The 15,925-nt window shown below is 41.2% G+C and overlaps 1 protein-coding gene across 2 annotated transcripts; it reads left to right on the forward strand.

Annotated features, from left to right (window-relative positions):
- Positions 1-353: 353 nt before the first annotated feature.
- Positions 354-14,181, forward strand: skp1 (S-phase kinase-associated protein 1). Of its 2 annotated transcripts, none has more exons than XM_079507757.1 (6): positions 354-513; positions 1,515-1,614; positions 2,361-2,434; positions 7,067-7,210; positions 11,045-11,185; positions 13,362-14,181. In XM_079507757.1, the coding sequence occupies exons 2-6, from the start codon at positions 1,518-1,520 to the stop codon at positions 13,395-13,397; spliced, it is 492 nt and encodes a 163-aa protein (XP_079363883.1). In that variant the 5' UTR covers positions 354-513; positions 1,515-1,517; the 3' UTR covers positions 13,398-14,181. The 2 variants fall into 2 exon arrangements, with proteins under 2 accessions (XP_079363883.1, XP_079363884.1); XM_079507758.1 differs by lacking the exon at positions 354-513 and adding an exon at positions 756-913.
- The last annotated feature ends 1,744 nt before the right edge of the window (positions 14,182-15,925 follow it).

Genomic DNA, 15,925 nt, shown 5'->3' on the forward strand with positions numbered 1-15,925 from the left:
GTGTGTACACAGTACTGGTCCAGTACTAATGTGTGCACATGTGTGTGTGTATGAGAGAGATACATACATTAGATGGCTATAAATAAAATAATTAATGTATTAAAATACATGATATAATATAGTAGTCCGTGTACAAAACATGCCATATTCAAACATTATTTAGGCGCAGCACTGTTTAGTTGTTCCATCCATAGAGGTTCTATCCGCCACCTTATTTCCTTCCCATCAATGTGACAAAGCGAAAGATATCCCATGGCCGGGAGGCACTATGGACACTTATTGGCTAGGCGGTTCAATTCGCTCTGAACCTGAGGAAAAAACGAAAATAGCAGTTGACCCGGCAACCAACTAGCCAATCAAAGCGCGACATCCCGTCCCGCCCAGGCTATGGGATGTAGACTCCAGCAGAGAGCCAGAGAAGCTATCATTACTAGTTGTTTATTGCTTGCTGCCCGTCTTGTTGTTTGTACTGCTATTGACTTTTGAGCGTTGAGTTGGCTTCAAACATTCACAGTAAGTAACAACTTACAATGTTTACACATTATTCACGTTTTATGAACGTTTCAACGTAGAAGTCAGAGCACATTTGTACCTTTTATTTACGTCCCAGTGTTGAATGTATATATATGTGAGCCAGGAGCCAGGAGGTGGATGCTGCTGCTACCAGGCCTTGCTGACAACGCACAGTGCTAACATTAGCTCAGCTGCTACTGGCGTCATGCTACAAGTTGGCGTAAACTGGCTAGACCGCTAGTTATTTAGCACATGAATGTGTACATTGGACAGTATTGATAAAAAAGAGGCAGCTAGTTAAAATTAAATACTCGTAACGTGAAGTCGTGAACCTTAAACTTCACGACAAGTCCGTACCAGCTAGCTAAGCTAACGAGCTAGCTTCCCTGTTTCCCGGTCGGTAAGCAGCACTGAGCAGCTTTAACCTGTTTAGCTGAGTAGCTAACTGGTAGCCTGGGTCTGGTTTATAATTAGGGAATGACAATATTGAAGACATGTCGTGATTATATGGAATTAGGCTTATATTTGGCTGAAGGCAGCACAGCTGCCGAATACGTGTGTTCCCTTTTGTGGCGGTGTCTACTTGTCTTTACAAAGTAATAATTCAGTTGTGCACTACTTGCCATTGTCAGCTGCTGATAGTTAACAGTACAAAGTAAAATCCCGAGTTATAATTTAACTCTGGTGTACAAAATGGAACCAAATGGACCTGTAAGGGTTGATTTGTAGTATACTATCTTGGGTTGGGGTCCATGTGTACACAACTTGAGTTACGAATGTTTTAGTCAAGTCAAGTGTACGTTTGGTTCCTTTTGTATTAATTAAAACAGGACTTTACTGTAGTGTGTACTAGTAGTCGTTACGAATTGTCAGTTGCATGTCAACTAACAAGTCAAGATTAGACTAACTTGTGTTTACCGTTTAATGTATGTAACTGAAATAGTTAGTTTGATACATCAGTTGTTGCTCATAACTAATTGAAGTGTTCTCTGTTGTTCCAGAATATGCCCACAATAAAGTTACAAAGTTCGGATGGAGAGATCTTCGAGGTGGATGTTGAAATAGCCAAACAATCTGTCACCATCAAGACTATGTTAGAAGGTACCGTGCTGTTATTGAACATCGTCTAGTGGCACCTAGCAACATACAGTGTTGGCTACTCGTATGCAAGGGCCATAAAACCCTAGGCCAATTCTGTACAGGTTAAAAACAAAAGGCGGATAAAATAAAATGGCTTGCTGTTCTTATAGTAGACTGTGATGGAATCATCTTTATTGTCATCTCACAGGTATATAGGTGTAAACTTGTTTCTTGAATGAGTGGTATAAATTTGGTCTGTGACCCGTGTTTAAATGCTAGGAGGAGGACAAATGTTTTTGGAATGCAGCTTTAATAATGTCTGTTAGTTTTAGGTGTGCCAGTGTGCAAATCACTGGCAGTAGTCAACAGTATTGTCAATGCTTACACATTGGGCACACCTAAATCAAATGTGTGATCAATTTAACGCACATCCTCCACTGTCTTGGTGTTGAGCCAACAACACTGTATAGAACAGTAATAAACTGTATTATTGACATTAAGTAAATGTTGCAAGCACATCTAAGTCTAACCTATTATTTTATTAGCTCCATTTTCTTTGCTTACATCATACTAGTGTACGATAAGGCCGTGTTTTCTAACCTGTACATGAAAACAAATTCAGCCTATGGTTTCGCTCTCATGTTAAGTTGGCTATTCTAGGAATGTCCATTGCATCCACCTGTGGATAATGTCTGTATACATATTTGTAAGGAAAGTGACTACAGGGTGATGGAGTACAATTGTTTTTGTATTTGCATATTATCTAGATTTGGGAATGGACGATGAAGGAGATGATGATCCAGTTCCTCTCCCTAATGTAAACGCTGCCATCCTCAAGAAGGTAATGTAACACACACACACTATGATCACCCGTTACTCCCAACATGCGTTGCGTCGTGCTTGCGTTTAGGGTTAGGTTTGGGGTAGGGTGTCGGACTAATGACTATCGGAACGTATGCCTGTACCCCTATAGCCTCGGTCCCAGGCTTACTCATCTGCGAAGAGAAAAGCCTGGTCACAACCTAAGGCAGAGACGGTATCGGCGGAATTGTCGGCCGGAACATCCGTCGGATGCATTTCCCCCGGATACGATATTCTTTCGACCAATCACAACACTTGTTTCATACACAGAGAATGTAAACTGATTTGTAAAGGGTCGACGTAATTTCCTGCAAATCCCGCAACTTCCGCCCAAAACAAATGATACTGTCTACAGCGTAGGTTTTGCCCAGCGTGGTACCCCTATGGTCACCTCTACTCGGGGCTTAACGTTCTCCGTCCTGAGGACGGATTTCCGTCTTGAGGACTTCATATTGGCCATTTATGAGATCAGTGCGAATCTGCAAAAACATTTAATAAGAGGGGTGGGGGGTGTATAAAGCCATGGCCACGGTGTGAATGACATTAAGTCATCAAAACGCAGCATATACTTGCTACTAGTCAAGAGATCTCTCCAAAGTCCAAACTACCAAGCTTCCATTCGCTATTTCGCACTCGAATAATATTTACATCGATCAGCTGCTCAGAATGCACCACACGCTGCTGAATGTAACCCGACACGGCGACACCGAAGTGTTGGCGTGCCGGTGTCGTGACTCGTGCGCACTGCTGCGCAGACAGTAAATAGCAGATCTGCAAGCTCGCAGTGTCACGAATGCTACGTGCTGTGAGCTTGTATATCTGCTATTTGCTGCACGCAACACCGTGCGCAATTATAAGTCAGTTGTGCTCGATTCGATGTCCCCCTGCTATTCTGACTTAAAAGTAGCATGGATTTAATTTACCACTGAAGTTGGACGTTTCTCCATCATGGCAGCGTCCAAAAGATGAAATTACAGGAATAATAATAGTCACTGGAGTTCTAAATCGAAAGTTGATTACACCACACAACCGGTAGGAATAGGATGGAATGGAATTAATTTATTGACAGGGAAGGCAGCCGTAATTGTCAATAAAGTGCTTTCGTTCGGTTCTCTTGCATTAAATTAGACAGCGCTGTGGAACACTTGCTAAGTAGCTATGTTTGTCAATTAGAGATTTGAGAGAATTTATTTGTCTCTCGCAAAAGTTACCCATGCAGACGTGCCAATGCAAACACTTGACTTCGGGGCGGTGTTTCTGTATTATCTCATCTTTTCTTGACTGTGCTGTCAAAGGCATGCAGTCCCGTCCGGGGTGCATACTTAGTTTAGACTAGTAATTGGTTAGACATAAGGTTGGTGAGGGGTGCGTTAAGACGACCGGATTAAGGTTGGTGAGGGGTGCGTTAAAACGACTGGATTAAGGTTGGTGAGGGGTGCGTTAAGGGTTGGGAGAGGGCTAGGTTTAGGTGTGCTGCCCCGTGGGAGATTAGGGTGAGGGTTTGAGATAGGTTGTAGGACTAATGACTGACCCTCCTTTAAGTTTCACCACCAACGCCTCCATATGATTATCGCTCGATTGGACCGGCTGCTAGCCTGCTACCGGACTGGAGTTAAACAATGCAATTCATGGTGGAAAACTTCCCCCGATTTCATGCAGCCGAGCGCTAACCGACCAACCGTGTGTGCAAACTGCAATCATAAGGTGGTTAGAACTTCCAAAACATTGCGCGCTACGTGCACCACAATATGGAAACACCAACGTTGGAAAAACATGCCGTATTGATTCGGGGGTGGGGGGGTCTGAAAATCATTTTCCGTCTTGGGTTTTTTTTCTTGCTTTAACCCCGGCCTCCCATTCTCTCCTCTACCTGATTGAGGGGCACCCTGGGCCTGCTAAACTCCTAGACTGGCCCCACTCTTACCTCCACACCCACCCCTCATTGAGTCCCTTGGGCCACTACACTCCTACATGAGACCCCCACTGACCTCCATAACCACACCCACCCAACCCAGCGACTTCTTCTACCCACACACTCAATTATGATCACCTCTACCGAGTTGTGTAGCATACAATGGTTGGATGGCCTATAATTGGGTGGTTATCAGTCTGCTTAAATTTGGAAGCTCCACATGATTGGATCTATACCGATAATCTGATAAAAAGCCAAACCATTACGCCACATAATAGTCTGGTTACACATTTCTGTCTCACAAATTCTAAACGTGTATGTGCTCAGTTGACACTGGTGATTGTTTGATGCACCGTACCAAACGTTGGTGTGACTTCACTTAAAATTGTCTCATATAAACAATATGGTCCAAAAATAAAATTATTTTCCCAGCGATATTGTCAGGGAGGTGACTGTATGATTTATGATAGTCAGTCACTCATATTTGATAGTCTGTTTCCAGCGGTAAATTTAATCAGACTTTGGTCACACAGCATTTTTTTGGTCTGACCTTGGGTATTACTAAACAAAACGCCACTATGTTAGTGATGCTCGAACCACCTGTGACCTATTTAGAGTTTGACACATAGGGCTCCATTTTCGTCACCGCTAAACCCCTTATCCCTAAACTTCTTTTCCTTTTTTACTATTTTGCAAAACATTTTTGAATAGTTAAAATGGCCAGTGTACAAGCTCACAACGTGTCAATGTAGATTGGCTAGTTGAACTATTCAAAAATGTTTTGCAAAATAGTAAAAAAGGCAAAGAAGTTTAGGGATAAGGGGTTTAGCGGTGACGAAAATGGAGCCCAGAGTCTAAGAAACCAGGGATTAGACCTGAGATATTTATGCTGTTTCTTGATCACATTCTGCCTCTTGGCTTCATCATCATAACCTTTATTTAAACTCGGAGTACGATTGAGGGGCAGGCCCTCATTTTCAATGTAGCCGAAATACAAAACACAAAATCAACAACATACACTAAATACAGCAATATCAAATATATGAATTGTAAAACAGAAAGTGTCCAAAGCTAAAATAACTATAATAGATAGATGAGAATCAATTAAAAACAGTTACATTGTTGAGTAAAAGTGCTAGAAATCATTTCCCTGAATTGACCTAGGGAAGGCAGTGATCAGATGTTTAGGGATTTTTGGAGTTCGTTCCAATCAAATAGAGCACTGACAGAAAAAGCTGCTTTACCTAGCTCTGAGTTAGCAAAAGGAACCTTGAGGGTCAGGAAGTCACTCGAGCGGGTCTGATACGGACAACATAGAGCAAATGTAAGAGGGGACCATTCCTGAGATGGCTTTGAAAATGAAAATATACCAGTGCATGTCCCGCCTCTCGGACAGAGGGGACAAGCCTGCGTTGCTATAGAGTGTACAGTGATGGGTACCATAGCTGTCACCAGTGACCCATCTTAGGGCAGAATGCTAAACCGTATCAAGGTGCTTTAAAGTTGATTGTGTAGCAATCCTGTAAATAATGTCTCCATAGTCCAGAACCGAGAAATGTGGCTTAGAACGGGCTTGAGTCAAATGGCAAAAATAGCAGATCTACAAGCTTACAATGTGTCATGATGCAACACATTGTGAGCATGTACATCTGCTGTTTTCACAATTGTACAACATGGTGTACGACGAACTACAAATAACGCACATATGCCTTAACAATATTTGAGAATTCTTACCTATGACGAAACGTAATTCTCAGAGTAGGAACTAGGAAGATTAATGTGGTTAAGTCCTGCGTTACACCTTTGCTCTTGCAACTGACATGGCACTCTATAGTATCTAGGCGTATATGATGTATTACCAGCATGTTTTTGTCGCTCTGGATTAAGAGCATCTGCTAAATGCCAAATTGCAACAATTCAATATGATGCCAAATATATCTGACTGATCAATGTCTGGAGCTTTTACTGTTGTGTGGTGCAGAGATCAAGAGTGATATTGTTGCAGTTGCCAGTTGAGCAGAAACCTTGTATCTCCATATTTAAACGTATTATTATTATTATTACTTTGTTGTACTTGTAGAGTGTCATGCAAAAATTAACAAAGTGACAGTGGTTAGGTGTTTCTTAAAAAACGTATAACTGCTGTGCATTGGATCCATTGGAACTTGGATTATTTTTTTCCACCCAACTGCATTATTATATTAGTTTGTTAGATTTTGTCTTAAAAAAGGGAAGAGAAGCCCAATTCAGCCCATTCAGACCGTACGACGTGTGGGAACGTCATAACTAATCCATGGATTGCTACGACGTCCTAGCGCATTTTCATTGATATCAAACGAGAGAAAAATATTCAGATTTTCTTTATTTTGGAGTTGGCCTCCTGCACCATACTCCTTGCTCTTCGCGCATGCGCGTTGTCGTTCACTTCCCTGTATGCCGCTCAGAAAGAATACCTGTATCTCCTAATCTAGGGAACTCTCCGTGGTTTTGAGCAGATGGATATACTAAGCTCTTCATTTCTGACTTCAACATGCCTCTCGTTCAAAATATGAAGCGAGGGATTATTCAGCGACTTTATCGTAATGATAGCGATGTAAGCAAGCAAAAATGTCTCCCGGTTTTTGTCCCGGCACCCTGAGCTTCTATTTTGAAAGAAATCCCAGCGCTGATTGTGTTAAATTGACATGCATGGACGTTTAGGTGATCCAGTGGTGCACCCATCACAAAGACGACCCCCCTCCCCCTGAGGATGACGAGAACAAGGAGAAGAGGACAGATGACATTCCTGTGTGGGACCAGGAGTTCCTCAAAGTGGACCAAGGCACCCTGTTTGAACTCATTCTGGTGGGCACACACACACACACACACACACACACACACATTTGCATAATCGTCTGAATTGTGTCCATGCATCTGTTGGATTGTGTGGAATATATTGAAAATGGATTTACAAGAACTACCGCAGCACTTGTCGATCTTGTACATCGTCATTAGAAAGTATAAATCCGGGCTATGGGACTGCAACCACGACTGCATATCCCATTGCTTGCAAGGACCGTTGGCAAAAAGGCAAATAAGTAGCTTCAATTTGTTAAAAGTGAAAAGCTGGCTTTGTCACAGTCCTACACCTACACACTGTAGGAGTTTTAAAGTTGGTCATCAGATTGTTATGTATTTCACACTACAGGAGTCTTTTAAAATCATATCTTTGTGGCTTTCACACTAAACGATTGATCTGTTGTGTGATCCAGACCCGGTACATATAGGCTACATTTGTTTTTTATTCCAATTCATTTTGACATCGCACGTACGTGCAGGATGCCGTGATACAAGTGTGAGACCGACACAGGATGCCCCCCCCTCTCTGTGCGTGCACACACAGGAATAGGCTAATAAAGGCTACACATACAGGACGCAATGTTTGTGATAGTACGTGCGCTATAGCGAGAGGACGTTAAATCTTGATTTTCATTACATAATTCTCTGTCTCCGTATGCACGCACACACACGCGCACAAGGTGCAAAAGTTTGCAGCGTTGATTCCGATACGGTTTATCAACATTATTGAAATGCGTAACAGCAATATCGGGCTAATATAGCTACCAATATGTACGACAGGGATTTACAGACGGAAAAAGGTTATCTTATCATCTGATCATCTATCGATACACTCTACAGACAGACAGCAGTGCTGTGAGCAATGAGCACAGCTGTCCTGTGCGCTCATTGGTTTTAATACAGGCCTTCTCAGGGCACAGTCACAACCCAGTTCATACTGTATGATGTCCAGTCGCCAACAGAGTCAAATATCAAACGTGCTAGATATTCAGAAACGCTCGGGAAGGCGTCGGCGAGCGCTTTTATAAAATGTGCATCAGACAATGATGGACAGGGTTTCTTAAAATTATCTTAAAGTGTGTAGTAGGATTAGGATAGTACATTATTTGTATTATATTGGTAGTTTGGTACCAGACATTGTCAGTTAATTCTCATGCTAGTTATTGTCATACTGTATTTGCCCAATGCAATTTTTGTTTACCCAGCCTAAAAGCCAAACGGAACAGTAAAATGTATTTTTATGTTCCAATCTTCATTCCCCAAAACACACATACACAAAAAAAACTGACAGACCTAGAGACATGAAGAGGAAGGTAAAAGCAAGCACTCGGTTGAGTATTTCCACGTCATAATGTCACGGGTGCACGGTTCTGGAACATACAGTCTTATAGAAAATAATACCAGCACTCACGTAGTATCCTGGAAGGATTAAAGTTGTATTTTGTTTCCCCCCAGCAGCAAACAACAGTAAGGACGTTTCGGCCCGAGGGCCTTCTTCAGCGTCAATCTAGAGAACACTATGTAGGTGTCACTTATAAAGAGGACCTAGGTGTCACGCACATAGCGGTCCGGGTGCACCGCAAGTTATCTCAGTTTACCTCATACAGGACATCATCATTTTGCTGTTACATAGTTTTTAAAAAGAAGCATGGTACTTATTAAACAAGAAACGGTACAAAAAAAATAATAATCACACACAAATAACAGTGTCAATATTATGTATATGGTTTCCGTCAGGATCTACATTAAAGACAACCTAACCTGTGCAGGTCTCTAGGACCCCTCTATAAAGACAGACTCAGATTTTTAACATTCTAAGAAAGATAATAGAAAAAGTAGATAAAGCACACATCAAAGTAGCTGCTCATTAAACCCTATCGGGTGTTCAATTTATAAGGTCAGTAACCGGTTAATTCTTTCACGATCCCCATCTCTTTTTAAGGGCTGAAAAGCCTCATTACCCAGGAACCTCAGAAAGCACACTTTCCGGTTACTGACCTTATAAATTGAACACCCGATAGGGTTTAATGAGCAGCTACTTTGATGTGTGCTTTATCTACTTTTTCTATTATCTTTCTTAGAATGTTAAAAATCTGAGTCTGTCTTTATAGAGGGGTCCTAGAGACCTGCACAGGTTAGGTTGTCTTTAATGTAGATCCTGACGGATCCCATATACATAATATTGACACTGTTATTTGTGTGTGATTATTTCTTTGTTTACCGTTTCTTGTTTAATAAGTACCATGCTTCTTTTTAAAAACTATGTAACAGCAAAATGATGATGTCCTGTATGAGGTAAACTGAGAACTTGTGGTGCACCCGGACTGCTATGTGCGTGACACCTAGGTCCTCTTTATAAGTGACACCTACATAGTGTTCTCTAGATTGACGCTGAAGAAGGCCCTTGGGCCGAAACGTCCTTAATGTTGTTTGCTGCTGGGAGGAAACACAATAAAACTTTAATCCTTCCAGGATACTACGTGAGTGCTGGTATTATTATAATAAGACCTAGAGACATCACACAGGGATCTGTTTTGCCACCATTGATGTGTATGTGCCCTGGCTAAGTATTCAGCCAGTTCAGAGTCAGACAAAACAGAAGTTGCCTGAGAAAAGTCGAGGATTGGGCAGCTGCCCTACAAGTACAGAAGGAAGTCCTTGGAGACAACCGGCAGCCAACACCTGGCCAAGGTGCGACACAACGGCACTAAATTTAGCCTCATGTGAAATGTGAGTTTATTAACGCTTTGTGTGCCCTTTCAACATTTTCAAAATAGTGACCCAGGGTGCCCAATGTTATTTTTGACATTTTATTTATTTTTTAATAAAAGTTTTTTTTTTTTTAAGACGTCCACAGACGTTCTGGGCACCACATAGCGGTAATTCCCAGGACGTCTGTGGACGGTAAACCAGGGGCGGTGCAGGGGTGAAGTACCTGTCCACCACTGTATGGTCTAGGGATGCGGTCCATCCACAATTGGCAGTATTCAGTGGGAAGCCAGGTGGGGAGGGGTAATGGGCATTAATCACTAAAACTGGGGTAACCCTAATTGGCTACTCTAAAAAGGTAAAACGGAACGGAGGGCATTATGGAAGCGGGTGCAGGCATTTGTTCCAGAAACCTACCTCAGAGGTGACTAGAATAAGCCAGACTAAATCTAAATATAAGATTTTAGTACTTCTAGTAAGACTAAATCTTTAATTGCCCAGACTCTTCTTCAACAAAGATGGCGAAAGCAAACATTCTTTGTTCTGTACTCATACAATAGTATGGTACAAAACACTGAAGTCCTTAAACCAGAAACCTAATCGCACACGGATGCCACAGGTGATATGAAACACGCATGGGTGATTTATAACCGGCAACGCATGTCGGGAGCCACAGCCTGTGATTTGTAACCCGCAGCACAGGTGATATTTTTTTTGATATTTTTTAACCCGCCGCTCATGTTGGACTTTTGTTATGTCAAATAAACGTCTGCACACCATGGAAGCTAGGCCTGGGAAGTCCTCTAACTTGTGCACTGGCTGTGATTGGGCAATAGATTGACATACGGCTGTGAGGTCTTGGGAAATGACACCAAAGCTCAGAGCCACTGTCATCCGAGTAGATTGGGCCCCTGTCTCCTTGAAATGTTTACTTGAACCAGGGCATGCCGACATCATCATTTGTGTGTCCACATCGGTTAGTAGCCTTGCTACTGATCATACTGTCAGTGTGCAGGGGTTGATTTCTGCTGGCCCCCCTTTTTCTAAAAATGTCTGCACTCGTGATGTTGTTCAGTGCTCTGGCTAAAGTCTAATGTGTTTTTGTTCAATCTCTTCTCTCTTGCTCTTTAGGCTGCCAACTATTTGGACATCAAAGGCTTGTTAGATGTCACCTGCAAGACGGTGGCCAACATGATCAAAGGCAAAACCCCAGAGGAGATCAGGAAGACGTTTAATATAAAAAATGATTTCACAGAGGAGGAAGAAGCCCAGGTACACCACCCATCCATGCTGTTAATACTGACTTCCCTCTGCAAGCTTCATCTAAAGAAGTTATGCCTGTTTAACACTGACATACAAGCTAAGAAAACATGAACAGTTCTTTTTGGCAGGTAACGCACTCATGCGTTCAACTTTAATGCATACTAAGGTTGGACGATATCGAGAATATATTCGCAATCGGCGATTTGATGAGTCAAATTGTTTGTATTTATTGGCCAATGTTTTTGGGTGATATTTCTCAGTTTATTTAGAAAAATAAGTAGAGATGTCCCGATACTGTATCGGTATCGGGGAAAAGTATCGGATCTGCCCTAATTTGTCATATCGGTTTCGGTGAATATGCCAGTCTAACCACCGATCTGACACAGGGGTAAGGGGTTGACACTATGGCAGGTAAATACAATTTTGGGACATGTGGAGTTTGCTTTGGAGTTGCCCAAACTGCAAGAGCACATTTGAGTGAGGAGTCTGCTATAAACACAACATGAGATATATATATATATATATATATATATATATATATATATATATATATATATATATAGCTATAAACGCAACATGAGATCACGACACTGGCATCGGTATCTCTATCGACTAACAGAAATTGAAGTATCTGATCGGAAGCGAAAAAAGTATTGGGACATCCCTAAAAATAAGTGTATCCTAATGGTCCGCCTCTTCGAGAATTAAACTCTTTAAACATAGTGAAATTAAATGTTAATTTGATCCATTCTAATGATGATTGTATGGCACACTCTTACACTTATTTACGACGAGTCTATGCTACATTAGGACAGTCGTATCAGAGTCGGGAGTCGTTTTCATATAGAAAATAGGTGTTTGACCTATTAAGCTACAATTGCAAGTACCGGTATTTCAGAAACTTTCAGTGCTAATTTAGAGCACATTAAATAGTGCAACAAAGCCATATGAATATGTTTTCAACATTTAAAAGCAATTAATCAGTTATCCTGCCCCAGCCTGTGTCATTTCTCGTCTAGAGGGGTGGATTTAAATTTGCTGGCAAAAACAGCCAGTGGATCCTATTGGTTCACCGATCTGTGTGTAGAAGATTTGATTTAAATGCAAAGATTTCCATCTTTGCATTTAGCCGGTTAGAAAAGGTAGCCATAGCCAGATGATCGGAACTAGAAGCTATCCATCATAGAAATGGGTGTGATCATAAACTGGAAGACCCACAGCGGTGGTGCTGCATCATTTCTTTGTTTCCCAACCGCCAAAGAAGACTGGGGAGTTCTGTTTATTTGGGAAACGTCCATGTTTACTTTCTTACAGAAGCATGAGGACATCATATTATGATCATGCTGTGTAATCCAATTTGACGGATTAAAGCTTTAAACCTGGCATTCCTATTTTAGGCAAGGTCATAGGTGAAATGTCCCCAAAACCTTTCATAAATAGTAAATATACAAGCTCACAATGTGCTGCGATGCGCTTTGTTCAGTACAGGCCCTCCGGGTAATATCAAGATAGTGTAGGGTTTCACTGCACAACACATGTTCACTGCACTTTGTTGCTTACTTGCTTTGTTGTCGTGGCTTTGTGTGCCCCCCGTGACATGTGGCAGCCAAGTGTGTGGACCTTTTTTATGGAACTTTTAATTCTGCATAACCTTTTCAGGCCAGGCCAATTGCAAAATATAACTAGAAATGCACTCTGTCGAGATGCCAACTAATTGTGCGCAAGCACAGCGCGCCATGAGGTGTGCTCACCACTGGCATCACCGCTTTGTATTATATCTACTTTGAGTGCTACAAACTAATGTCTAATACAACTAAATCCTTTAGACCCGGCGTTATTGACCTTATGCCAACCTTGCAACGTACCTTAGTTACGTCACCAGGAATAGTGGTCCCTTATTGGCTGTTGATGGTTACGTCAAATGTAAACGAGAGCGGACACAATCACAGTACTTGTGCGCTCTGATTGCACAAGTAATTACTATGATGTCATGTAGTTGAAAGTGTGTGCCCCGTTTCATTCCATATAAACTTTATATGCCATGTGGGCCTGAAAAGGAATGTATGATGACGTTCATCATAAGAGGCACCACTCACTTGTCACTTCACACATGTGTGATTTTATATTTATTTTGTTTTAGACCATGCTTGACAATGTGTATTATTAACCTGTGCTTCCTATTCAGGTACGCAAAGAGAACCAGTGGTGTGAAGAGAAGTAAGCGAGGGAGCGTCGGTGGAGGATCCTGCCAACACTACACCACACTGAAGAGGACTCGTCCCAATTAACTGGTTGCACTGGCACGCTGTTCATACTTGTTAATATTCATCACATTTAGTATATTTAGAACGACCACCACCACTCAACCCCCTTTTCTGTGTACTGACAGCATGGTCCATTTTAGCCCGCTTGTGTGGCGCAAATAATTTAAATAAAAATTAAAATAAAAAAGCTCTTCAGTTTCCACACATTTTCTCCAGGCTTTATATAATCACAGGAAGTGTATAGTCCGTGTTTTATCCCCCTCCCCCCTAGATGATACAGCACTCCTTTCCCCCATTTTTAAGCGCTACAGTTCTGTTTTTTACTGAACGTTTGCTTTCTTTTTGAGAACTGAGTAAAGGCTTTTTTCCCCCTTTTTTTTTCTTTTTTTGTCTTTTTCAGAACGGAACTGAAAGATTTAATATTGTTGGGTTTTATTTTGTTTTCCTGTATATGCATTTGTTCTGTGCTATCCTCGATCACGTTAAAAGAGGACAGGCTGTTGTAGGAAATCTGAAGTTTGAGGTGGAAAATACAATGTGTGTGTGTGTGTGTACATTATGTCCTGTGGACTGGAAGTACTCGTCAGAGAAGTAAACATTTGCTGTCATGAAACTCTGGGGTAATTCTGCTTTCTGTTCATGTTGTATTGAATTGGAAACTGTTCTCAGATGAACTCTGATGGCATTTAGAATGATCAACCATGCTATGTTACAGAGGTAATTAAAGGATATAAAAATGTGCCCTATTTGTCATGCCTTTGTGTTCTGTGTTGACCGGGAAAATGATTCAATTAAAAGCAATTCAGTAGTAATATTGTAATATATTTCTAAAAGCGCCTTGTTTTGTGCTATAACTCAGAAATGGAGGAATGGTCCATTGCTATGAATGTAGTATGGTGTCATTTTGTAAGTCACTTATCAGAACCAATTAATTTACAGACTAATTTGTAATTCATTCTGATTATATTTGTTGCACCTTGTTTTGCTATAGCAGTACCTGTATTGGGGCCTTAACAATAGAGGGTATGCGCGTGACATCATACCCGGAAGTTTTGCGGCAACGCCTACTGACTGAGTGGCCAAAAAATACTTTCTGGCCATCCAAACAGAAAAATCTGATTGCATTAAATTATGTTAAACTCACTTTGCCACTCGATTTGCCATTCACTTTATGCATGCGCATACCCTCTGTAGAGAGACCAGTGCAATGCCCATTAGAAGTTAGAACGCATGAGTACTTGGTACATTTATCATAGTTCTTCTTGTAGGGCATTGTAATATTGATGACGGTGATCTCCATATATGGGGATTTCTGGAATTAACCGTGTGAAGTGAGGGGCGTTCTTATCACCGTACATTATCATGACGTATAATGGACACTGCCTATTTGCTCAGACATTGATGTAAAATTCTCCATTGTCAATGGGAATTTAATGTTTGTGTAGGACGGAAATCTACACTAATAGCTGAGATTGCCTTTTGTAACAAGTGCCCTCAGATTACTTGGATGACATTGATGACATCAGTACTAGTCTGAGACTGAGCAGGCATCTCCATATTTGGGCAAACCCAATTAGTTGATAGGACTAATTGGCTGGGGTGGGGTGCGTGGGTCTGGTTGAAAGAGACTACTTAATAATTATTATGCCTAATAACTCCATGACGCCTCCCCCTATCTATGAAGATAGATAGGCTATCATAATATATATATAATATATAACAAGTATTGTATTGCAAACTTTATGATGATTAATTGATTTTGAGCATTCCTTTATTTGATGTAATGCAACAACAAAAACCTGAGCTATTCTGGGAAGATGATGGCCAGAAGTTGGAGAGGTTATTTAATTATTAAGACTGCACAGCCACAGTTTTGTTTCTTGAGTCTGGCGTAAACTTCTGGGAACTCAGATTAGGAGTAGTCGAGTAGAAGTCAAAAGACATGTACTCTCAGCTCTTCAAGTAGGTCCATGTCTAGCTCTGGTCCATGTCTAGCTCTGGTCCATGTCTAGCTCTTGCTGCCGTTGCGGCATTAGAGCTATGGACCAGAGCTAGTCCATGTCCGGTCTCATGTTATGATGTGAGGTAACATGATGTATTTTATTTTATGTTATATATCATTATATTATAATGATGTAATCTGCCATGAGCTTGGGTGTTTTAGATCCGTAGTGAACCGAACGAAAATAAAAGCCTAGGCTAGGGTGTTTTTAATTGGTTATTCATTGTGAACTGTTTATTGTCATTCATTGTATCTATGTACCTATAATCAAAGTAAAAGTGTAGTATAGCCGGGAGCCACAGGCCCAATAGTATAGGCAATCTAAGGTTTAACCTCAAACAAATTGCAACACAAACTCTTTCAACTTTTTTTGTTTCATAAATATGTCACTAATAACATATCATGTCCTAAGAAATCCAAGTAGGGGAACATATTGAAAAATGCCAAAATAGGTTTCCCCCATTGACGCCCATTTTAAACAGT

Source organism: Electrona antarctica (assembly GCF_951216825.1).
Source record: "Electrona antarctica genome assembly, chromosome: 8".
NCBI classification, from domain to species: domain Eukaryota; kingdom Metazoa; phylum Chordata; class Actinopteri; order Myctophiformes; family Myctophidae; genus Electrona; species Electrona antarctica.